The following is a 25,311-nucleotide window of genomic DNA, read 5'->3' on the forward strand; positions in this document are numbered from 1 at the left end:
CTGTGAATGTTTAAGAGATCTCGTCTGCCTTCATGCCAGGGTGTCAAGTCCCAGAGATTTTTGGGGAAGGTATACATATGTGTATTCAAATTGCCTCCCCATAAAGCCCTACATATATTTGTTTACTCAAAAGGAACATCATTTCTGTTATGTGAAAACCATCATATATTTGCTAAGGGGTGGGGGTGGGAGGAATGAAAATGTATCTATTAAAATGCATCTAAACTAAGTTTCATCCCTCTAAAAATATACTGAATAATCTCTTAAAGCCACTTGGGTTACTGTTTAAATAATAAATGATTATTTAAATGTCTTCTCATAACATAATGACAATGAAAATTGATGCTCCAAGCTGAAAATCTAGGTTTTCTATCCACTGGTGCTGTGCAACTTCCATTCCTTTTAACTGGAAATTGAGCAGGGCTCTCTTACAGACTCACCTAGCAGAAGGAAGGTTGTGCAGCTAAAGTGCTTGGAGAACATACACTCCTGATGTCCAGTTACACCTGATGGCTGTAGGATGGGCGGGATAGGTCCACCTACCTAGAAAAGTGCAGGATCAGGCTAGCAACTCTTTATGCTACACCTTCCAATGAGATGATGAATATGAGAAAGAACTAAGTGTCCCCCCCACCCCAACAGGACAGGGACCAAAATTCATTCTTCAGAGTCATGCACTTAGAATAATGTTTTGTTCAGATGCACATCTTAATTCTTTTGGCTCTTTATAGATTTATGCCTACAGCTTTCTTGCAGGGTTTGTATTAATTAAACAATCTAGTCAAAAGACCAATAAGTAGATCAAACAGGTAAAACATAGGAGACGAACTGTGATTGCAAACATTTTGCCATGAGTCATGGTAATATGTGTGCGTCTTTTTCACAAGTATATGGGCTGATCCAAAATAGTTTTGAGAGTGGCATGGCTACTGCTCCAACATGGCTCAATCCCACATTGCTCTGCTAAAACAGAAATGCAGAAACACACGGGAAGAGCCACAGCAATTCCATGCTTCCCAATCCAATGACTGACGCTGCTGCAGCCTTCCCTTTGTGATCCCACCGCACCTATTTGTCTTTGGACTTTCTACATTACCAGAGCAGCATGGAATGGAGCCATAAGAAAGCAGCAACTTCCCATAACAGAAGGATCGGACTATATACTGAAACTGTTCAACAACAGTTCATGCAGTTTCTACTCTGAATGCAGACTTCAAGCATCTGCTTATCCTGGGCTTTAAAATGGCAGCGTTTAAGGCTACTGCTTATATTGTCCACATCTATGAAGGGAAAAGCATATTCACACAATGGGACCATTACAAGAGAGGTGCAATGGGACAACCTTGGTCAGCCCTCAATAGAATGCTTTTCAACATGCGTTTATAGAACTACAAATTATGTGATAAAAATGCTCAATGTGCATAATTGGATGAAAGTAATTTACATACTAACAGAGTCCAAGTGGTTTACTATGTGTCCTTTGGTACAATTTGTTTGTACCCAACAAAACAGCAGACCAGCAAGTGGATAGTACATAATACTGCGAAAATGAGTTACCACTTAAAATCTTTCAGATTCAAACAGAGATTAGTCAAAGTCTGTTTGTATTCAACTGCTTAGCAGACTAAATGCATGGACTTTATTCTTTTTAAAGTTCTTGTTAATTAGCACATATGCATATGTGCAAGACAAAAGGCAATGCATAATATAAATATGTACTAGAATGAACAGAAATGGCACTTAAGCATAAACCATCCTGTCATTCACTAAGCGGCAAAAAGATCCTGCTTCAAATGTATCTTCTATATTTAGTAGTCGTCTTTCCCTATTCACTTGGAAGGTTACAGATTGGCTGGAAGTTCACATTGGCATGTGAAAGGAATGTCTGGTCGATGCAGTCTGGGAATAAAGAAAGAGTTAATTTTTAGTTTAATAAAACACTATATATACCAAGTTACCTGGATAATAAAGTACCATCTTTTAACAGTACTACATTTGTGTGTGCATGAGAGAGAATACAGCCCCTTGAAGCTATTGAGGCTGTGTCAGGGCATGAATAATATTTCACCAGTACTATAAGGACTCCACTGAATTCCAGTTAGTTTCTGGGCTAAATTCAAGGTGCCTGAAACCCTTTAACACCCTATATGGGTTTTGTCTGTAACACCTGAGTGAGGGCTTTCTCCCATATATGCTTTGCAGAGTGCAAAGAACAAGAAATGGGGGGGGGGTGTGTGTGGTTGCAAGTACCACCGCCATCAGAAGTTTGACTAGTCACTACTAGTGACAGAGCTTTTTGGTGGCAGCTCCTGTCAGAAATACGTAAGATCCATTTGGTTGACTTTTTTTTTTAATAGAAGGCCATAAATGCTCCTCTGTTTAAACAGGCTTTTTGGTTTAAAAATTCTAGGGAGACATTCTTTAAATGCCACTTCCTCTTTTATGTTGAGAACAAAACTGATGTTGGGGTGTTTGGAGTTTTTCTAATGTTTTTATGCTGCAAATACTATTTTCATCTGTTCTATGAACCAGTCAGAAGTGGGGTTATTGGTTTCGGCAATAACTTTTTTAAAATGGTTCATTTACATTAATTAATACTAAGCTGTACTAAAATGGCTGGGCTACAATCTTAAAACAAATGCAATGCACATGGTACAGAACTGCTAATTTATATAAAAAAAATTAAAGCTGAGGTAAAAGAATACTTTTTACCACATATACCAATTTTTATATTCTGTATATATAATATCATTGCTGAAACTTGAAATAACATTGATAGAGTTTATATTAACAAGCTGACATGGCTGAATAAAGAGTGTTTAGACAAATAGTCAATGATAAGGAGCAAACGCTAAGCGGAGGATAAGCAAAGTTTTTACAATGTTATTTTTAAAAAGAGAATAAACAAGGAAATATACAGGCAACTGGGATGGGGGTTTCAACCTGTTTTGCGAGAAGCTTCTTCAGAAAATATTGTTTATTAGCACCATCGTGAAAGCAATTGCCGTGGATAAACAGAGGGATTCATTCCTCAACTCCATATAGAAAATCACTTGAAGTCCCGGCCAGAATTGTAAAGCGCCACATGTGGTGAGCTATCCCATGATCCCTCACCATTAGTTATGCTAGCTAGAGCTGATGGGAGTTGTAGGCCAAAACATCTGGAGGGCCACAAGTTGCCCACACCTTCTTTAGGCAAATAATCCTCAACCTACAGGAGGCAATATTTATGTATCACTTCCTCATTTCTCTGATATTCAACATTGTGAAGTCCATTTCAGTTTGTTGTTGGTTAGTATTTTCCTTCAGATACATTTTAGGTACTTAACGACAAAGGAACTTACCTACAAAGGAAGCAATATTGCTTACCTCTAGTACAAGAAGAAAAATCTTGTTCTATGAGCAGCTGCCATACTTTCAGACATATTTCTGACTTTTAGGTAATTAACGAACCCTCGGAAAAATAGGAGGAGGCCTAAAACCAGAGATAAAATATGAAACAATAAAAGATGCATACTCTTTTTCCTTTTTTTTTTTTTTTTGGTAGCAGCAGATTAACATGGACCTCTATAGAATTAATTAAAAGGAAGTAAATTTTCGGTATGTATGCAAAAGAACTGGTATGCGTGCACAGTTACATCAACTTACCTTGGAAAAAGTAAAGAAATAATGTTTTCTAAGTAGGAAGCAAGAGAGAAGAGAGAGAAGCTAAAGATGATACAGCATTCAGATGAAAGCTTAAATTTCCTGTACAGCATAGTACAGTTCAATCAATCTTGAAAACCTCCAAGAACAAGGTACCTTTTGATACATTTAAAACTAGGGCTGCACTGAATTTTGAAGGGTTCCTGTTTTCAAGTGAAAAGTACCGTTTAAGCACTTGCCAAAAGCAAGGGATGGATTATGCTGTATCATTTTATAGGCGATGTAACTTTTCATCGATTTGTGTGTCCACCCCAAAGATTGCTAAAATGGGAACCCTCTTTTTCAGTCATCATTTCCCCTCTAATTGGCATGATAATGCAGACAAATCAGCATACCTAGTGGTTAGGTGTGCACATCATGTTAAATTACAAATTGTTAAACTGTTGTCTGTATTCATCCTGAATAAAACACATTTCCTATGGAAGCAGGCTTGTAAATAGCCAGCTTACCCAGGTCATCCTTGGCAAGTAAGAATTCCCTCCAGAAACCAGGGAGAGGAAATTTAGTGAACAGGAAGTGGTTTGTCCTTCCCTTTCAGGACATCAGTGTAAATATATGTGGGCAAGTGGCCCAGTAAAGATAGTTGTGGCCTAAAAACCTTTCTGGACTTACTGGCAAAGCTGTTATGTCTAAGCCATGCTCTCTTATCTTGTTCATACCCACTGCAATTTTTCTTCCATTAAGAAGTTTACATGCATTTGACACAAATGTCATTTCTGCCAAGGAGAACAGAGCCAGCTAGATGTAAGCTCCTTCTTTATTTCACCATATCTCTCTGTAACTCTCAGTACTGTCTGTTGATCAAGAAACATTGTGTATTAACACATCACTCCTGTTCAGCTAAGTAGCTCAGCTGCTACTCCATTTTTACAAAATTAAAAATGGCAACATATGGCAATATTGTGATAGGCCCACACCTAGGCAATCCAATGACACCTATACCTGGGCTGTACCTCATATAAAACAATTGACACACCTAGATAAGGTGCATGTATGTGTATATATAACCAATATGTCAATATCAGGAACTTCTGAGTTAATCAGAAGGGGATGTTTGATAACTGCTCCTTTATTAGCTATACAAACATCTACTAATGCATCTCGGCTGAAAAGGAGGAGGGACACTTTACTACTCAGCTATCTTACTAGCACAAAAATCTCAGAACAAATAATAAAATGGATCATAGATCATCAAAGTCTAAGGATAGTACAAAAGGCCAGAAGACCATATTCTGAGTTTTTCACTTTGTATTAGCTCTGATTAACTCAGAAGTGCCTCTTATTGACATGTTTGTATACTGTATATTTATATCACAGCTACATAGTTTTCCCAGGCTTCCACTATTACACATGCTAGAGAAATAGAAAATGATATTGGTATTTCACACCTTGTTGTTTGCCTTTGATCTTTCAGCCTTTAGCTAGCTCTTCAGTTTTAAATAAGGGTGCATGCTTAAATACTTGTGACCTGTAGTTGATCAACTGGTGGGGCACAATTTTAACTGATGGAGAGCAAGTTAAATGTTCACTTGTTTATCTTATGAAGCTACTTTGGTTGTGGTGCATTACTATAATAAGGAATGAAAAGAATATTAACAATGGCCTTTCTTTCTTACAAATAGTAGCTTTGGGGTACAATCCGATGGTTGCACCCTCAATACTTGTACACCTGTGAATTTGGGGATTTATGACTGTCCAATGCTGGGCGGCTGCAGCATGGAAGGGATCCTTTCCTCCATGCTCTGTCTGCCCCTCATTTGTTGTTAGATGCTCAATTTTGAGTGGCTACTTGGGGAGCTTCAGAGTGGGAGGGGGGATGCTGCCTGTCACATAGGAAGCTGTCTAAATTAATTTATTTCATCTCTATACCACTAGAATAGCCAAACTCCTCTGGGCGGGTCACAAAAATTAAAACCGCACAGTTCAGCTTGAATTATAAAATATGGAAGCAGCTTCCACAGTCTCCTCCCCTCCCCACCCCCACATGGTTTTATGAGCATGGAGCCAGCCACTGTGGTTCACTCTGCTGCGCTGGCTACAAAGCAGGAGGGAGTAGAGAGTGTGGTTTCCTGGCTCCCAGCTTGGAGCACTAGAAAACTAAAAAATCTATGTCCCCACCCCCAGGGGGACATAGGATTGCTCCCAGTGTTTTTAAAGCTGTACATTCTCATTTTTCCTTCAAAATCACAAAAACACACATACCTTGAAGTTTTGTTGATACGTAAATTTATTTAAATTTAACAAATTAAAACTGCTTCAGAACTAATCAACCAGAAGTTATTGAATCAGTCAATGGCCTTATTTTTTAACCATTTGTGTTTTAGTGAAGAAATTGTTGTTTCCTGGGTTTTATTTTCATGCTATTGTATACATGGGCATTTATTAGCCTCTGTGTAATTGTATTGGCTATCTGTGTATGAATTGGTGCTGTTGACATTTGTTTTTATATTTTATTATTTCATGAACAGCTTTGGAGGGGTGATATAGTGTTTTCATAAAAAATCATGACATAATGGTAGAGGTAAGATATAAATATTTGAGGCTTAACAACAGTGTTAGATGCATAGGACTGGATGATTGTCCCACCACAAGGCAAGATCACCAGCTGACCCAAGCAAGTGAGCCAAGCTGTGGACACACAGTGGATGTTCAAATGCATTTGGAAGCCTTCTTTCTCCAGCTCATCATTCCCCACAAGTTTGAAACTCAGCAAACGGCTTTTCAAAAGAAAACTAGGGGAACAGAAAGACTGTGCCCAGTAGGCATAAAACCCTTCCAATTGCCCGAGTAAATAATGATTAATGCACAGTGCATTTCAGAGCAAAAAGAAAAAAAAGATGATTCCATGAATTGAACACAAAATGACAGATGTTCTAGCATTCAAAAACATATTTTTTTCAGATAGCCCTGAGCACATTAAATAGAAAGCTTATATATTTTAACTTTGAGCTTTTATACTTGAATAATCTTAGTTTAGCTGTGACACTATGTTGAGGATTCAATAAGATGAATGAAAAAATAGTCGAAATTTAGTAAGTATAAAAGCATTCAGAAAATCCATGTACAATACAGTCTCTAAAAGAGATCTTTATTTTTCAGATCTTTAAATCAAAGGAGTGGTGGTAAAATATGGAATATCAATGAATACACAGAGGATGAAAATTATAAGTCAATTTTTGAAATAGTAGTTTTGAATAAAAGTTATGGGACAATAATTTTGCATAAACATGTTAGGTGTTTTAGGGTGGGTTTTTTAAAAAAACTAAAGTTAAATATTTATTACTTTTTTTCTTGAAGACTGGTTTCATATACCTTATTTATGACTCCTACCTGAATGTATGAACCATCTCTTTTGAAAATGATGATGTCTGAGCAGAGGTAATATGAAAATTCTGCCTATGGCATTTGGTCTGTGACAGTTCTCTCAAACATACATATTAGCTGTTGATGCTGATAAGCACAGAGGTGCACGTTCAAATATGTGCAAAACCTCCCTTAAACCAAGTTGGATTTTTCTATTGAGCCATCAAATTACTTAAAATTCAAAAATTAAAGTTCTTGATTAAGACTTACCAAGTACAAGAAATATCCACCAAAGCCAGTACTGTCCATTGAAATAGCCAGTGAAGTAATCAGAGAACTGAAAAGGGAAAAAACAGGTAAGCTAATATTTCAAATAATCTTTGTGACATATGATGGATTACTGACAAAGCAAATGCACATTTAGGACGCATAGAAAGAATAAAAAGAAAGCACAGTCAGTAAGTACTTTGTGCATCATTACAAGGGAAGAGAAATGTTTGGGGTACCTTGTTTTGCATACCTTCCCAACAAAGAAACCTCAACCAAGCTGTGAAAAAGTATATTAAGCATTACACATCAGAATCAAATATTCACCATTATAATGGTCCTGTTGGTTCTTTTTTTACCCTCCACATCTTCCATCCCAAACACATTATAGCAGCCTGCTGCTTTTGATATTAACACCAAAAGTCACATTAGTTTAATCTTATCAGATGGGGATGTTTGGCTGACCCTACAAAAGGAGAGCTTTTGACCTTCTGTATACCCCCTACTGATAATCACTGCCAAGAATACCCGTTCCATAAAGACCACTGATTCATTAAACTCTTTTCATTTTCAAACTAGAGGCTCCTGCATTCAGTTCCCAGCAACGAGCTGAACGCAGCTAAATGAACCTTGAAGGACCGATTCAATCGTTCCTCTTAGTGAGCATGGTAGACAGTTTTGTCCTCTCTGTGATGTGGGAATCTAAACAGGCAGCTGGGGATGGTTTTGGAGACAGGTATCTGGGCTTGAGCAGACTGCAGACGACATGCTTCACTGATAAAAAAAAAAAAAAAAAAGAGAGAGTCGAATCAAATGTCTCCAGGAATTCACCAGAGTTATAGGCTCAAACTCCCAATGCTACAAAGCCTTCAGTGCAACATTTGAAGGTGGAACGAAACAATGTAGTTAAGCAGAGGCTGTTTTACCATGTCCTTCTCTATTGCAACTATAACTGCCTTGACTTGTTAAACAATTCCAGGCTATTTCATATGAGCACATAATTGGTAAGCCTGCACAAAGCGTCCTGTTAGTCAAATGTTTAAAAAATTCAACATAAAGGCTGAAGGCATTCATTTATTTATTTATTTATTTATTTATTTATTAATTATATTTATATACCGCTCCCCATTCAAAATTTTGGAGCGGTGTACAAGATAAAATAAAATAAAAACAGAATAACCCTCTTAAAATAGATTTTTTAAAAGAAGCAAAATGAAAAGTGAACCATGAACCATGGCTGGTCATTAAGGAAAGGCTTCCTGGAATAATGACATTTGGACCAAAACCAACATGGCAATTGGAAACCACTTGGGACGGGGGGGGGGGGGGGGAAGGGGGAAGTTACACAGATTTTTTTTAGAAATGGGGCACAGGGCAGGGATCAGAGTGTGAGGGTCACTCATAGGAGCGGGCCCACAAGACGGAATTTTGTTGTGGACTCCCTCAACCCTGGAGATGGCCCTGACTTCATGCATAACATGCAGCATAGCGCACAGCTTTTCTGTCCATAAGATTTATTTCCTTAACATATGTTAAATATGTTATCTGTCATTTTAGAACCATCTGATGACTAAAAACATTTGAATCGCAGGTCCTCCCTATAATTTCCACAGGGATATACATGTAAACTAACATGTTCCTTGATAGAGAGACATGAAGCTTCAACATATCAAGCCTCTTCCTCAAATTAATCATTGATAGAAGTGTCAAATCATACATATTTCAATAAGAACTAAGCATTCATAGATAACCAAGGAACTAAACAAATCAAGTGTAAAGGCAGTGTGGGTTCCAGAAGCACCAGATAAAAACACACCACATACTACTACTACTACTACTACTACTACTACTACTACTACTACTATTATTATTATTATTATTATTATTATTATTATTATTATTATTCAAATTACATTAAAATTCCCACTCCCATAAGTTGATCCTCGGCTGAAGCGGAAATAATAATTTGCCATTCTTGATATACTCACTAATAAACACATTTTAAACAAATCTACTGGAAAAACAGACCTAAAACCCATAATTAAAACCACTTACCCGAACAATAAGAATCCATTTGATCAGGGACAGTCCAAACCCACAAATGGCACCATATCTTCCTGCTATGGTGTTAGTTATACAGAACGATAAGCAAAATCCAATCCAGTTGAAAATGAATGCCACTAAAATAAAACATTCCTTGTTAAAACTTAATTACATTCCCATTTAGCTGAGTTATTATCATGTTTATGAAATTTGTTTTTATCAGTACACTTATTGGAGAGGGTTTAAATGTTTTCTAAACTTTCAATCTTCTGCCAGAAAACATTAAAACCTTATTTACCAAACTTTACCAGTCTTAAAACAAATTTAATTTTTAAAACTTTTGTATATTTCTTTTTATAGGTTTTAAAATGTATATGTTTTAAATTGAAGCCCAGTATTGGGCAAAAGGCAGGATACAAATAACAACAACAACAACAACAACAACAACTGTGTTTTCTTACCTCTTCTTCCATCTTTTCTCTAATTGACAAAACTCCGTTAAGCAGGAAAAGACAAAAACTGCACAATGCCTTCTAGTTAGAAGAGCTAGGAGCCCTTCATGTGGAAGCTCCCAATATGGTGGGTTAGCTCACAGTGCTTGGAAAGTATTGCTTAACTGGGGTGCCTAGCAGTCACTGAGCAGTATCAAAGTGGAGCCATCTGCGCACAGCCAGCATCGCTGGTCCCAATCCACAAGCAGCCCCTACGCAATATAGCGCTTCCAGAAGCAAATCCTGAAATGAGTGGAAAGGCTCATTTCTGGAAGGGACAGGGCTCTGGCAACCTCCCCACTTCCAGAAACAAGCATTCCCGCTTATTTCGGGGCTTGCCCCCAGAAGTGCTTTATCATATCATGCAAGTGGTAGGGGCTGCTTGCAGTTTGGGACCGGTTGCACTGGCCACATGCGGAAAGCCCCAATTGGATACTGCCCACTCTTTATTTTATAAATGCATGAAGTGGGCAAGTCTGTGATCTGGCCAGTACTGAACTCTCTCAATTATATAAGAAAAAGCAGAGTGTTGTGTGTGTGTGTGTGTGTTTTTTAAAAAAAACAACTTTGTTATGGACGTAGTTACTTCCATGCCTCTAACATAACAAAAACATTCCCCTATAAAAGAAGGCATTAAGATAAAGTACTCAAAGTGTTTTAATACTCAAAATGTGCAATTTCAAATATCAGCCCAGGTGGCTGCAATACGCTGTAAGCATCTTAGAACTTTAATGTTGAATACGAAAAGTTGCAATGTAGAGATTTGTCACAAGATGGCAGTCACATTTCACAAATGAATCACAACCAGTTCCATATCAGGAATTTAGCATTTCAAGTACAGAAACAAATTAAACTGAAAATAAGGAATAAGTTCTATATTAATGTTGAATATGTTTAACATATGCAAGACATAGTGGAACTGTTGGATCTTGAATTAGAATGTTTCATGACAGTAAATGCAAAACTAGATGCTAATTCGGAATACTGCTGGGTGACTGAACTGAGACTGGGTACCCTTCGCTGAAAAGCTGCACGAGATGTGTTGCCCCAATGTCTTATCACTTTATACTTGCTTATACTTTGCCATTTTAATGCCTGTTCTCTCTGTTTGGAGAGATAGTTTTTGAGCTTTTCCCAATCTCTTTTTGTTTTAACCACACTAAATAATTTGGTGTCATTAGTCAACACAGCCACATCACTGCTCATTCCTAATTCTAGACCATTTATTTATTTTTATAAGAAATTTCTTTGCTGTTTTGAATAGGATTCAAGAAAGCTATTAGCATTCAAGAAGGCTATAAAGACTGATCACTTCTGGCAGGCCTATCCAGTGGCATTTTAAGATGTTTTAGAATGTTTTCAGGATGTTTTAACAATGTATATTATGTTTTAATTCAGTTTTATATTTACTGTTGTTCCCCGCCTCGATCAAAATGGAGAGGCGGGTAAGAAATAAAATTTATTATTATTGTTGTTGTTGTTGTAAAATAATCCAAAAGCGAGATACAAACCATAAAAAACAGTAAAACATTACACCACAAACAAAAAACATAATAAAACACCGGAGAATAGTAACAGATAAAAAGAGTTTATAAAATGCAGCAAAAGAAAAGAGAAAAATTTGATCAAAATCCAGGGTAAACAAATGGGTCTTTAGTTGGCGCTGAAAGCTTGTAAGACTTGGAGCCACCCATATATGGTGGGGGAGGGAATTCCACGAATGGGGTGTCTGCATAGAGAATGCCCTCTCTCGGGTTGCTGGATATCAAAGAAGTTAATTTATGAACAAGTTAAAAAGCACCAGTCCGAATATAGGTCTTTATGGGACCCTGCTGTTTTCATTGGGGGAACTGACCATTTATTCTCAGTTTTTCCTTCTTTAGTCAATTACCGATCCATAAGAGGACCTCTCCTCCTATTCCAGGACAGCTGAGTTTGCTCAGGAGTCTTTGCTGAAGGCTTTTATCAAACGCCTTCGGAAAACACAAGTAAACAGTGTTCGCTTGTTTATTGACCCTATCAAAGAACTCTGAAACGTTAGCTACACAGGATATACCCTTGCAGAAGCCATGATGGCTCTTTTTCAGCAGGCTTCTCCTTTTATCTGCTTACTAAATTTATCTTTAATAATGCTTTCAAGCAATTTATCCAGGACAGGCATTAAGCTAACCAGCCTGTAATTTCCTGGGTCTTCCCTGGAACCCTTTCTAAATATTCGTGTTAGATTTGCCACTCTCCAGTCCTCTGGTATAAAGGCTAATTTTAGGGGCACATTAAATAATTTTGTTAGAAGCCCCCATGAGTTCTTTCACTCTCCCTGCTCTTGCAATTTCACCCCTTCCATCTCTCTTTCTTCACCCACTCCCAGGAGCGTTAGGGTGCCAAACTGCTTAGCTCTGACCTCCGCAACTCCCTCGGAACCACAATCTAACCCAGTCTGACCAAGTTGCTCCATTGGTTTAGTTGCCAAGCAGATCTCTAAGATAACTTTCTCACCACTTGAACCTGGAGCATGGATGTCTATGCTATTCATTTTTACCTTTTGCTTCATTTGTTTAATATATATAGGTTTGTTTGCCATATATGAACCAACTGATTCCACTCTTAAGTTCATATAGCACCATGTGCCAACCAATTAATTCCCAATTGTTTTGACTGTTTCTTGTGTGCTCAATAAAATGCCCATTTTCGAAGAGACCTATGTGTACTCCCATCTTTGGGTTATCTCTGCCAAGATAACCGCCCAGAGAGCTTTGGCCATTGGGCGGTAGAAAAATGCAATAAATAAATAAATAAAGATGCACTATGACCAAAACTCAAAAGTCCATTAGGGCACAATCTCATGCACATTTAGCCGGGAATAGTAGGACTTCTTTCTGTTCAAACATGCATAGTATTCCACCCTTATATGAGTATATCTCTGAACATGTGTATCGTCGTCCAGAGAGGACATTTGGTAAAACTTCATTCTCCAGATTTTGACATAATTTCTTTCTGAGCAAGAGGGCATGCCAAGAACCCCATCCTACTCCACATATCAAAGATCAGCATAGCTTGTAGTCTTGAAGTCAATAAAAACTTCAAATATTGGAACATCACTCTGCACTTTGCTTCCAATTATCCAGCCATGGAAGAGATGTTAACTGAAACTATAAGTCTGCAGCTCAGAGAACCAAATTTTCCCAGACCATGTGGCAGCTTTAATGCTAAAATAGACCTCTCTCAGGGGTTTTCCAAACGTTACAAATCATGTATCACGAACCTGCCAAACAGATGCTCCAGAAGTAAACATAACGTAGACAAAAACATGTCAGAGTTATGATTGGCTGCAGCCGCTTGCTGCATGTGTGGAGCAGACTTCAAAAGACAACAAAATTATAAAAAAGGTTTAATATATTAACATCTTCTCCACTAATAAGTGCAATTTCTTATGTGGCTGGAAAGGCAGTATTAGTTTCATAAAGCATTTTGCTATATTTACCTTAAACCAAATGTAGTTTACAGAGATTACAGACATAAGACAAGACATGTTACTTACTGAAAAAGGCCAACATGAAGATGCCATCATTGCCTACACGCAGCTGGTCTGCATCACTGAAATCATCCCTTGGGGGATACTCTTCTTCCTTTAATGTGATAATTACATTTTAAAGTTGCACGTCTTGAATAGAATTAAAATAATTAAGAATTTCCAAACTACATTTTTAAGCAGGAACAGGGATTCACGTAAGAAAAAACAATTACTATACACTTCAGTTGCTTAGATTGCTTGATCACAGTCAAGTTCAATAATAGTTTATACTATTTTTGAAGACCCATCAATACAATTCCTCAAACGCACATGAAATTATGACAAGTTTTTTTTATAAGGATACTGTGTTTTTATGCTTTTTATGTTTTTAAACTTTGTATATTTGTTTTAATGTTTACTGTTTTTAACTTTTGTAAACTGCCCAGAGAGCTTTGGCTATGGGGCAGTATATAAATGTAATAAATAAATAAATAATATAAGAGGGGTTTTAAGCTAAGTCACATAACTTTGCTGAAAGTGTTCTGTTCTAAAATCAAAACTGTAAATGGCCTTTTCATGAATTCATTTCATAGAAATCAAAGTAGCAGGTAGAAGTCACGTAAGTGACCACCCAGGTAAACAGCATTCAGATTATTCAAATTACATTCATCAAAGAAGATCAGGTACATAATTGGGGCCTCCTCCTTGATCCATCCTTGTCACAGAAGCCACTGGTCACCTCCATGACACAGAATGCTTTTTATCAGCTTAGGCTGTTGTGCCATCGAAAATCTTACGAAGACAGGGATAGCCTGGTTTCAGTTATCCATACCCTCTGAGCTCAAAGTTTCGACTACAGCAATGCACTGCATATGGATCTGGGCTTTGAAGATTGTCTAAAAATTTGAGAACACAGCTGCGAGTTTGCGAACTGAAACTGGGTTGTATCATCATATAATCCCAGTGCTTTGCCATCTTCACTCTGTTTTTTTGATCCACCTCAAAGTGCTGGTTTTGACCTTTAAAATCTTTCATGACTTCACAACGGAGTATCAAAAGGATCATCTGCACTTCCCTGAACTTTAAGTCTTCTCCTGAGGCCCTTCTCTGAGGGAGGTGCAGCAGGTGGCTGCTAAGGAAAAGGCCTTTTCAGCGATGGACATCCAGCTTTGGAACAACTTCCCAGAAAGGCTCAACTGGCATCTACCCTGATGAAATTGTTTAATTTCCCCAAATCTTTTAATCTGTTCCTGTTTTACATTAATTTTACCTAGGCTATGGTTTTATATGTTTCATTGAGTACTATACGTAATTTGTTTTTATCTTGTTGTAATCCAGCCTGAGAACATGTTTATAGAGCACCATGTAAATATTTTAAATAAAGTCATCTGAAGCATGTGAAATCAAAGCAACTGAAATTCATCGAGTACTCATGATGATATTTACTTCAAGTCTGTCTCACATAATAGCCCAATGCTGAAAAGAACAATTTTCTCTATTTTTCTTTCTTACATTATTATACTCGAAACCCCAAGTGGGTCACCAAGTGGTCTTCTATCCAGGTATTTTCTCCTTTCTATGTGAAAGCAATGAAGAATTTTGGAAGCTCCTATACAACAGCAACAAAGTTATTACTGGGGCACCATTACCCTCTGTTAGTGCACCACTGTATGAGGTAATTCTGCCCTTCAAAGCCAGATGGCTGCTTCAAATATCAAGTTTATGCCATGTACACTTAAAGTATAACATGAGTAACATTGATTGAAAAGACATGTACATACTGTACATGGGGGAGCAGAGACTGGCTGTTCCTCACAGCATGTACACTTATGGGAAACAAATGTGATTTTACCCAATATGTGAAGGGACCATCAGCAGAATGTAACTTTAGATACTTAAAGTTTGTCCTAGAATGTGAAATATTTGTGTGTCTACTAATCAAGTGGAAAGTTCTTATGTATTTCTTGCTCCCTTGTTTTTCAGGTTTGTATCCAATGTTAGTCGTACTCAGAGTAGACCCATTGAAATAAATGGAACTTAAGTTAGACGCACTTTGGTTACAACCCAATGTCATGAGTTTTAGGTTTTGTTCCATTAATGTGTCCCAAGGGGAAGCCATTGCCTAGCAGATGAACACATGTTCTGGATAGAGATGTGAAGGCCTGGAAAAAATGGAAATGTTTGGGGGGGAAACATTTTTTCCCGAAGCCTTTTTTATTTTTTACCCCGAAAAATTGGAAAAATTGGGGGGGGGATGAAGAAAAACAGATTATGGGATGTTTTATTTTACCATGATGAATAAAATGTTTAAGACAAGGTGTTCAGATATTTACTTCTCCAAATGATTTCTAAAAACGATGTACAGCATCAGATCAAGTCCGAGGTTGCAAACTGAGACTACAACTCTCAAATGCAAGAGCAAGATGCATTTCTGCCTCTAGGGAGCACTGCTGTTGAAGCAGAGACTGAAGGTGATAGTGATAGCTATAGGTCAGAAAATTAGTCTGATTAAATTTCATGCATATTCATTGAATCTTGGTTCCCCCCTCTTTTTCTCAGTTCTTTTTGTGGGAAGAGGTGCCTTATGTCCTGACACTGGAGGACTAGTGGAGACATAAATAATTTTCTTTGTTATTAATGTTGGTGGTTTCTTCTGCTGTTGTTGTTTTACTTTTTTTTTTTTTTTTTTTGCCTGCTCCTCATAAACTGGTAAAACCAAAGAGGCTCCTTACAATTCAGGTGTTCCTAACAGTTCAGGTGCTTGTAGCTCCATTTGTTACCCCAAAAAAGGAAAAAAAAAAGTAAAAAAAGTAAAAAAAAAGTAAATTAAATTTGTAATAATTGCTTGAATAAACTGTACTTTTGCTATACCAAATGTAATAAATTTATGTCAAACCAACTTGGACATAACTACATTTTATGTTCCTAAAGTAACAAAGTGACTTTCAATCTGTAAAAAGTGCTAATAGTGCATTATTTCAATTTTTCCAAATATTTCTGGGGGTTTTTTTTGGGGGTGGGGGTAATGTTTTTTTCCCATGGCTTCAAAATTTCCAGAAATTTTACATCTCTAGCTCTGGATGCAGAAAGTTATAGGTTTATTTTCCAACATCTGCAGAGAAAAGAATCATGGGCCAAGAAATATCATTTCTACTGAACAGATATTCACAATGCAATTCAAGAGAAATGAAACCACCATCAAAGCCAAATGTTTAACCTGCTCCATATGTTTGATGTGGTGGAAGTCATACCCTGTAACACACATGGGAAGACTCACTAAATAGATAAATAAATAATGGAATCGGATTGGTTAGTATCCATTTGGTGTGTCAGCTTCAAACCAAAACCCATGTGCTTTATAGCTAGAGCTGAGAAACTTCAATGACCTTTTTGATATAAACTGTTTTCCTGTGTTTTAGTCAAACTTTGGGGAGTCTGAAGAGTTTTAAGAGAACTTCATCCTGAAATAAGTTGGAAACCCCCTGGTTCTAATGCATTCTTGAAGGAGCCACATTTTACTTGTTGATGCATACAGAAGCAACACCTGAGCAATATTTTAAATTTAGCAGCTGCCACCACCATAAGATTATAAGCATATCCCCGCACCCCAACTCAAGTATTCACATACAGTTCTAGTAGTTCAGAAACATCTCAATTTCATCTGGACAATTTGACTTTAGTCTTACTTTTGTAATGCCGGAGGTTTTGCTACCACCTGCAGTTTGGACTGCAGGAAGTGTAGGTATACTATTGAGACATGCAACATATGATCACACAAACATGCAACAATACTGTTAATCAAGGTCAACACTTGATCCACAAGGAACTAACAAACATTCCAATCCAAATGCTTTGCTGATACTCAGACACCAGAGGGTGCTCGAATTCTAAAAACTCTAATGTACAATAGTCATCCAAGTTGAGGCCCCATAATCTTTTACTTACAGCATTACAAAGCAGGTATCTGCAAATAATGTCAAAACGCTAAAATTTACAGCACACCACTGAAGTCATTCTTCTTCCCAAACAATTTCTCTCAGGCCTGTTTTTATTTTAAAATACGAATGGGCATATGAATACAGATCCCAGAGAGGACCAAGAGTTTAGCAAAAACTCTGCAAGCTAATCCAGAAAGAAAGCAACTATCCTGGAAAACAGGGACACTTGTTATACTCTCTATTTTTTCTACATTTATTTTAAAGTCAAACTTGTGTATCTATTCTTTTTTCTTTTCTTTTCTTAAAGAATCTTTAATTTATTTATTTTTTAAAAGTGGAACTGTGTCCCTAGCATTCAAGTATGTGTTTCAGGGTCATTTACAAATCTTATGCCAGAGTACTTAAAACAGTGATGAAGGGACTCCATCAATGTGGCAATTAGACCATTGTCAAACTATATTCAATGGACAAAATTCCCAGCAATTTTCAAATGGTGAGGCATTGTATCTTATTTGGTATTTTAATTCATGGCACCTTCTTTTCTCACACCTTACACTCAAATATATTGACAAGTATTAACATTTCTCCCCCACCCTTTATTTATGTCTTTGAACATGCCACTGAGAATCTCACAATTAAGGCCAACTGCCAAAATAAGCAACAAAAAGTTACATGTTCAGTATTCAGGAGTATACAATTGAATTGTAATGCTGGCATCGTTCAAGACTCATCTGAAGAGTATGAAAATTCAGCAGTGTATAAGAAGAAGTGTGTGTGTGTGTGTGTGTGTGTGTGAGAGAGAGAGAGAGAGAGAGAGAGAGAGAGAGAGAGAGAGAATTTGTGCCCAAGCAATCCAGATTCTGAACCCAAAAAATGTGAATTCTGTTGTGATCTATAAATTAAGTACATTCAGACATTTGCCTAGGTTTTTGTAGTTGTTGTTCTACGCATTTTGGTTCTGATAGTCATAGGAGGGGCAAAATTTTGAGCTCCATCCCCAACCACTGAAAATCTTATACAGCCCCCTCTCTGGCTTCGGAGATTTCAGCAAGCATTGCCCACACAGTTTCAAGCATGTCGTTGCATCTCTAAAGACTAGAAACATGCCTTTTTATTTATAAAATGAATGCTGAGATTCTCACTACCACATTCTGTACTTTTTCTGTACTCCCACACAATTGTGGCATACATACAGCCCTAGATATAATTCAACTGTAACACTAGCCCTATTCACACATTACTCACATGAATGTAGTAAATGCATTGAAAGGAGCAGCAGGACTTCAGCCCCACTCATTCCTCCCTTGCCCCCACTGTTGTCATATCCCTACTCCTTTTTCTCCTTCCTGCTGTCCAAGTGTTTGGTATAACCTCCTTACTCACAGTGGCTGATTGAGCGATTTAAAAACCAGCATCATAAGGATTCTGAATCACAAGGACAGTGGCCACGAATACAGGAGGCTCCCCACTTCAGATGTTATGCCAAACACTTTGAGACCAGGGACAGAAGGAGCAGGAATACTTTGGGAATGTGGTAAACAGTGCCCCTAGTGCCCCTTTCAACATACTTACCCTATTCACGCAAGTAACATGTGAATAGAACTATTCACACCATTATAAAATCTGCAGAGAATGAGAAACATACAGGTGAACTCTATTATTGACAAAGTTCAAAGCCTGGTATACTTAATATGTTCTGTGTTAATGGGATATTAATTCATCATCGGGGGTGGGGGTGGGTTATAACTTGCCAGCTAGCAATGTATTTTGATACATTGCACATATTTTGATACATTGCTTATATTTTTGCTTGAGAATTCTGGCGAGTGGAATTTGAGGTTTACAGAATGAAAATTTGACCCAAATTAGCCTAAACATGTTTACTTCAGCATTTTAGAAAACAGTCACTATTTGTCAGGATAAAGAGTGTAGTAACTACTGCTATCACAAAAATGAATAACGCTGCTACGTGTTGACTCTGGAGCACTGTCAAAGAGCCTGATCCTATGCTTTGGCAGGGAAATGATATAACAGTATTCATAAATATAAAAGTGAATTTATTTACTAGAGCACAGAAATACAATTCACTCTTGAAGAGGATAGCCTGTAATCAGGAAATTAATGAACTCACAGCAATGGTTGCATCCAATATATTTTCCTTTCATCATTTTCACCAGGCTACTTTGAGATACATTTCCCCCTATACTGGAAATTGCACCAACTGTCTAATCAAAAGGCAATAACCTTGTTCCACAGCAAGGACAATTCTGAAACCTGAGGGGTCTTGAGTGGCATGTGTGTCCACACAAGTAAATGCTAATATGTATCAAAGTGGCAAATCTTCTACAGCAACCTGGTGTCCTGCAGATGTTTTGGAGTACAAATCTCATCACCTCTGGCCATTGGCCAGTCAGAAATAATGAGACTGATTGGAGTTATAGTCCAAAACATCTGGAGGGTATCATGTAGGGGGAGGCTACACTAGAATAAAGATAGCCCACCTTACCATATAAGCAGTTCCTGATCTTTCAAATAAAATGTTGTCATGTTTCGAAGATCACAACTGAAAGCATATTTTTTCTATCAGTGCAATCCTATGCATGTTTAGTCGAAAGTCTCATTGTGTACCACGGGTCTTACTCTCACATAAGTATGTATAGGATTGCAGTTTGAGGCTGTAATTCTATACATAGTTTCCTAGATGTAAGTCCCATTGAAGTCAATACAGCATATTGCTGAGTAGTCATGCATAGGAACGCACTGTAATTCAGTGCCCTTTTGGGAAAGTAGTGCTAATTTTAACATATTCGTCTGAGACTTGAGTAGTGACAAGTTCATCAAGAAAAGCAAGAGAAGGGATCAGGAATATCATTTGCTTTTGCTCATCAGGAAGAAAACTCACTGCAAAATCTAACTTCATAGAACTGTACCATACCTCTGGTGGGCTCAGGAATATTTCATCAAACAGACTCCTAGACTCCCTAAATTGGCCGTGCTAAGCATGTAAAGAAAATAAGACAGAAGAACTAAAGGAGTGTTAAGCCATTCAGTACAAGTCAAACATTCAAGTACTGTTTCTATTAAACTAAATTAATTTTTAAATGTAATTTAATTTAAAATGAATTGAAAATAAATAGCTCAGAAGAGAAAAACGCAATGATTCAAATTTTGGAATCTGAGTATAACAGTAGTTTAGTTTTATGAATTAGCAACGAGAAACTTAAGAGGAAATGTCACACACAAAAATGCATTTTACCCAGGCATTTGGAGTTGATTCATTACACTATTTATATGACAAAATTATCTTCCAATAGCGTTCCACGTAATTTACAACACAGGAATCCTAAAGTGCTTACTGGGATTCAGCACAGTACTAATTTCATTTATTATTATTTATTAAAATACGTTTTTTAAACTGCCCCTTTTATCCTTACAGATGCCAGGGCAGCGTCCAATGAAGAGGAGTATAAATAGTCAAATAAATACAAAACGATTTCACTACACTATATGCAACAGCTGTTTTACGGAAGGGAAAACAGATAAAAAAAGCAATGACTTGTACAAAGCCACAGCTCAGCTGTTAGTAGATCATCACTAGCTGCACTAATTCTCCCTAAAAGGATGACCTTAGCTGAGTAGCAGCACATGCTTTAGATGCAAATGGTCCCAGGTTCAATATTTCCGGGTAGGGTTGGGATAACACATGGCTGAAAACCTGAAGAACAGCTGCCAATCAGTGTAGACGTATAATACTGAGTAGATGCATCAATGACTTGACTCAGTATAAGGCAACTTCCTACATTCAGTTGAGGTAGCCTATCATTTCTCACAATGACTGCAAAGCCGCAGACTGTAATTTAGTATACATTTTCTCATCTAATTTAGAGGATTAGAGAGTAGAAAAAGAAGAACGAAGTTTCCAGCCCCATTTAAGTATCTATATATATCTCCTTTTATTCAGATAAAAAATATTATCTCCTTATGGTCCAATACAATGACATCATTAGAACTTGAAAAGCACTTCAAATACTTAAGCACTGCCATTGGTATTTTTTTTAGGTGCCAGCCAGGGACAAGGCTGGAAAATCCTGCCTAAATTCTTACGTGCCATAAATTAAGAGTATCCAGGCAGCCAGGTACCTGCAATTTTGCTCTGTGACATCGTAATTTGTAACCCACCAAACCAAAGGCAATCCACTAAAATATTATGTATGGTTGTCCAGGAGATTCAATAAAGCTGCCTGCCTAGACCTAAAAAGGCAGAGAGGTTTAGTGAGTTCCTTGTAGGCAAGAATATATTGCTAGTTGGCTGCCCTTGGCTTGGTGAGTTACAATTAGGGCAAGGCTAGGCGAATGATTATGCAAACCATGACGTCAACTTTGAAGCAGTCAGCTGAGCTTTTATCTGTTAAGAAATGCTACATAGACAATTTCCAACTTTTAAGGTGCTTTACACAGATAATTAGGACAAACCCAGATAAGCAATATAACTTTTAACAACTCATACAAATATTAAGAATGTTTGCTTAAGAAACCTTTTGTATACAGCATATATTGAAGCTAATCTTAGTTACATATTTCAAAATTGTATGCTTTGATGCTGCATAAATTGCTCACTCACTCTTTGGGCTGCTGCTTCTGCTGCAACAGCTGCCATTGCTGCAGCTTTGGCCTTCTCAGCTTCATCGTAAGTGGGAAGAGAGGTAGCTACACTGTATGGAGGTGGCACTGGGTAAAATTCATTAGGCAATTCGATTTCTGGAAAAGAGCACACAGCAATTCATGATTTGGAGACTAATAATCAGGAAGAACCACAATCCATGAAACGCTTCACTAAGCTATATTAGACATTACGTTACAAATGCAATACTAATTCTGGGTAGTTTTACATACACTATAATGTTTCTTAGTTTTGTGCAAGTCACCATGACTAGGTTTCCTCATAGCTCTTGCTATTTTTGTTCCTTATAACTTTTTATGGATTTCAGCTCTATATTTTAATTTCTAAATTAATGCTCCAGGTATAATTTTAACAGTTGTGTGTTACTTTCAGTTTCCCAAAGGAAGAACACAAATGTTCAAAACAATTTATTAATGTTGATTTAAAACAGCAAAATTTGTATTTTTTTTAATGAAAGTTACAAGTACTGATTTTCTTCAGGGAAGTGTATCTTTCCAAAAATATGTTTGAGACTTTGAATGTCAAAGACCATTTCTCCCTTTATTTATATAAGTCAAGGTACACGAACCACATTTCTATAAACTCCACTTGCTTCACTAGTTCTCTAACAAGCCTGCTATGATGAATCAGCTTATCTTCTAGTGCTATTTACCAAATCTTACTGTAACAGCTTTGGAGAGTATCCTGACTCTTTTCTAGTATTATTTTTTCCTCACACACAAAGAAGGATAAACATCTTCTACATACATGCATCATCTCAATTAAAGTATGCTTCTTTTCTTCATAACTGTTTTTTATTTTTATGGAAATGTAATAAGGTAACTGTAAGATTCCTGCTGGATTGCAGTCAAAGTTTAACCAGCACCAAATAAGACATTATAGCATTATTATAAATAAAGAGGGAGGCATATCTATTTGTTCAGTATCATAAAGAACATCGATTTAATCTAGCTATTTGATATGTTAAGCATCAACTCATTGAGGTTTCTATGCAAAAGAATTAAGGAAGTTATCTTTAAACCAAAGAAGGGAAACATGTGGCTGGACCGATGCTGTTGGACTCCAATTCCCATCAGCCCCAGCCAGCATGGCCAATGGGATTTGGAGGCCAACAACATATAGAGGGAACACAGGTTCCTCACTCCTGTTTTACACAGGACAGCAATAGAAGGTGATGATGACACCACATACTTCTGAATGAAAAGATGATTCAAGCTGCATTTGCTGCTCCAGCATTGCTAAAAATATCTGGGAAGGTTATATAATCAAAAGGAAATACCTGATGTTGCAGCTGCTTCTGCAGCAATGCTATAGTAAGGTGGAGGTGAAGTATCTGTGTCTGGTAAAGAAGCCTCCATTTGAGAAGCTGGTATAGTTTCTGTAGAGGTGGATGGTTGTTCGGCCACTGATGATTCTGCAGGATCATCTTCATTATGAAGCTTTAAAGAAGCAAATATATTCAGAGAACTGTTTTTCTAATGCAAGTCATTAAACATTACAACTAAAGATAAATAAACAAAACTATTGAAAAATCAAGTACAAAAATAATCCCTGCTCCAAGGTATAATACTGTGCCTGTTAAATCTCCACCAAAATGCTTGGTTGAGAATTCCAACAGATGCAAAGTGGCCAAAAATGACCATATCCTTCAAACATTCACATGCATGTAGTCCTGTTCAAATAAATAGGGTTCTCTCCTCTCCTCCTCCCTTTCCATTACACACACACACACAAATATGTGTATGACTGAAGACAAAAGTGTTATGGTGACAAGTTGGGATGTTTCACAATTAAAAAGAATACACTGAACACCTCAAAACCATTTCTACAATCATGACCTGCCCTTGTTCTTCCAACAGGGTGCAAAATCTATTATTAAATGCCATTATTTGAAGTTCAGTTCCCCTTGAAAATGCTATTGCTCAGATTCCCCTTACCTGCTCCAAAACCAGTATTTCTCTTTTAGAAACCACAGCATTCCCATATCACTGTCTCCCCTACAGATAACTGTGGCAACTGTGGCATACGAAAGAATAGCAGTACTGACATTTGTCACAAGACTCAGGGCTTCTGACACTACCCAAACAATAGGGGGAGGAGTGACGTCCCACAGGAGAAGTTTCACAACCCCCAATCCCACTTAAGGTTTTTTGGGTTTTTTAATATGAGTGTCTCTGTAAAAGCTCATTAGGGTCAGCTATGCCCAACTAAAGTAAATGGAGGTGAGAAAATATGAAACTGTTTCATGTTGTATTTAACAACTCACCTGCTAACAGACTGTATGCTGGCTGCAGAGGAAGGAATTTACTTCTCCCTGCAGCAAGCATGGAAATACAGGTTAGCAGTCTTTTAGCAGGCTAGTAACTTTTGTGGGTCTCTTTACAATGCTGCTGTAAGATGCTAGCATGCCATTTAAGAATATCACAGAACGTTATGTAAACTGAATAACTGGGAAGCACACTCTTCCTGACAGATAATTGATGATCAGGAGCAAAACCAAACTCAAAGCACTTCTGGTGTTTTTTGGCATTCAGTGACATGAACAGGTTGTACTAGACAGGCTTCTAACAACCTTTGGCATTCAGCACTATAGCATATAGTGTCCTATTTTTCATGATATCTATAAGGGCCTGATTTCAGATTCTAAAGTCAGAACTAGAGATATTAGTGGCAAACGTAGATCATGCCAAACACTTGAAAGGTTACAACTTGGTATCTTCAGGCATAAAAGCACATAAAAGCACTCAGGAACATTATACTTCTACCCCCACCTATCTCCTACCCAGGCTCCAAGAACAGAAATAAGTCCATCTAGAAGAATAATTCCCTTGGCAAGATTTGGGCCGTTTTACATTTTACAGTTGTTTGGTGACAACATGTATCTGAAGACATAGGTCTGCCCACATGGTGTCTAGTTCTGCCTTTAACAGTAATAAGGCCTACCAATAAGTTAAAAACACACATGTGGTATAGTCCTCTGGAAACTATACCACTTCAGAAAGTTGATGAGAGAATCATGTGTTCAAATGCTCCCGTGTTATAACATCCTGCGCATGATTAAATTACAAAGTCAGCTAACAAAATTAGTTGTGCCACCCTTATCTCCTATACTGTTACTCCAGGCTTGTGAACAGCCACTTGCCTGTGCAGAATATGAATTGCCTCCAGATAACCAAGCACTGGTGTAAAGTACAACTATATTTTTCTACAGAAAATGATCTATTGCTAAAAATGTGCCACTTCATAACATGAATTAGTAACATAATGAACTGATACAAAAATCAAATAGCGCACTTTGAAAGTTGAAATTAATTTAGGTGATTATTCCTAGCAAGCACCTTCATGGCTATTTTGCATTCATTAGTAACATTA

General features: G+C 37.4%; 1 protein-coding gene across 1 annotated transcript in view; it reads right to left on the reverse strand.

Moving 5' to 3' along the window:
* Positions 1-1,451: 1,451 nt before the first annotated feature.
* NDFIP2 (Nedd4 family interacting protein 2) overlaps positions 1,452-25,311 on the reverse strand; it is a 35,721-nt gene continuing 11,861 nt past the window's right edge. Inside the window, exons 2-8 of the mRNA XM_063126077.1 lie at positions 23,219-23,378; positions 21,880-22,016; positions 13,348-13,435; positions 9,331-9,455; positions 7,279-7,345; positions 3,370-3,475; positions 1,452-1,899 (exon numbers count right to left, since the gene is read on the reverse strand). Of these exons, the coding sequence (XP_062982147.1) occupies positions 3,372-3,475; positions 7,279-7,345; positions 9,331-9,455; positions 13,348-13,435; positions 21,880-22,016; positions 23,219-23,378 (681 nt within the window). The 3' untranslated portion in view covers positions 1,452-1,899; positions 3,370-3,371. The remainder of the gene's footprint in view (positions 1,900-3,369; positions 3,476-7,278; positions 7,346-9,330; positions 9,456-13,347; positions 13,436-21,879; positions 22,017-23,218; positions 23,379-25,311) is intronic.

This window comes from Elgaria multicarinata, chromosome 5, assembly GCF_023053635.1.
Source record: "Elgaria multicarinata webbii isolate HBS135686 ecotype San Diego chromosome 5, rElgMul1.1.pri, whole genome shotgun sequence".
NCBI lineage: Eukaryota > Metazoa > Chordata > Lepidosauria > Squamata > Anguidae > Elgaria > Elgaria multicarinata.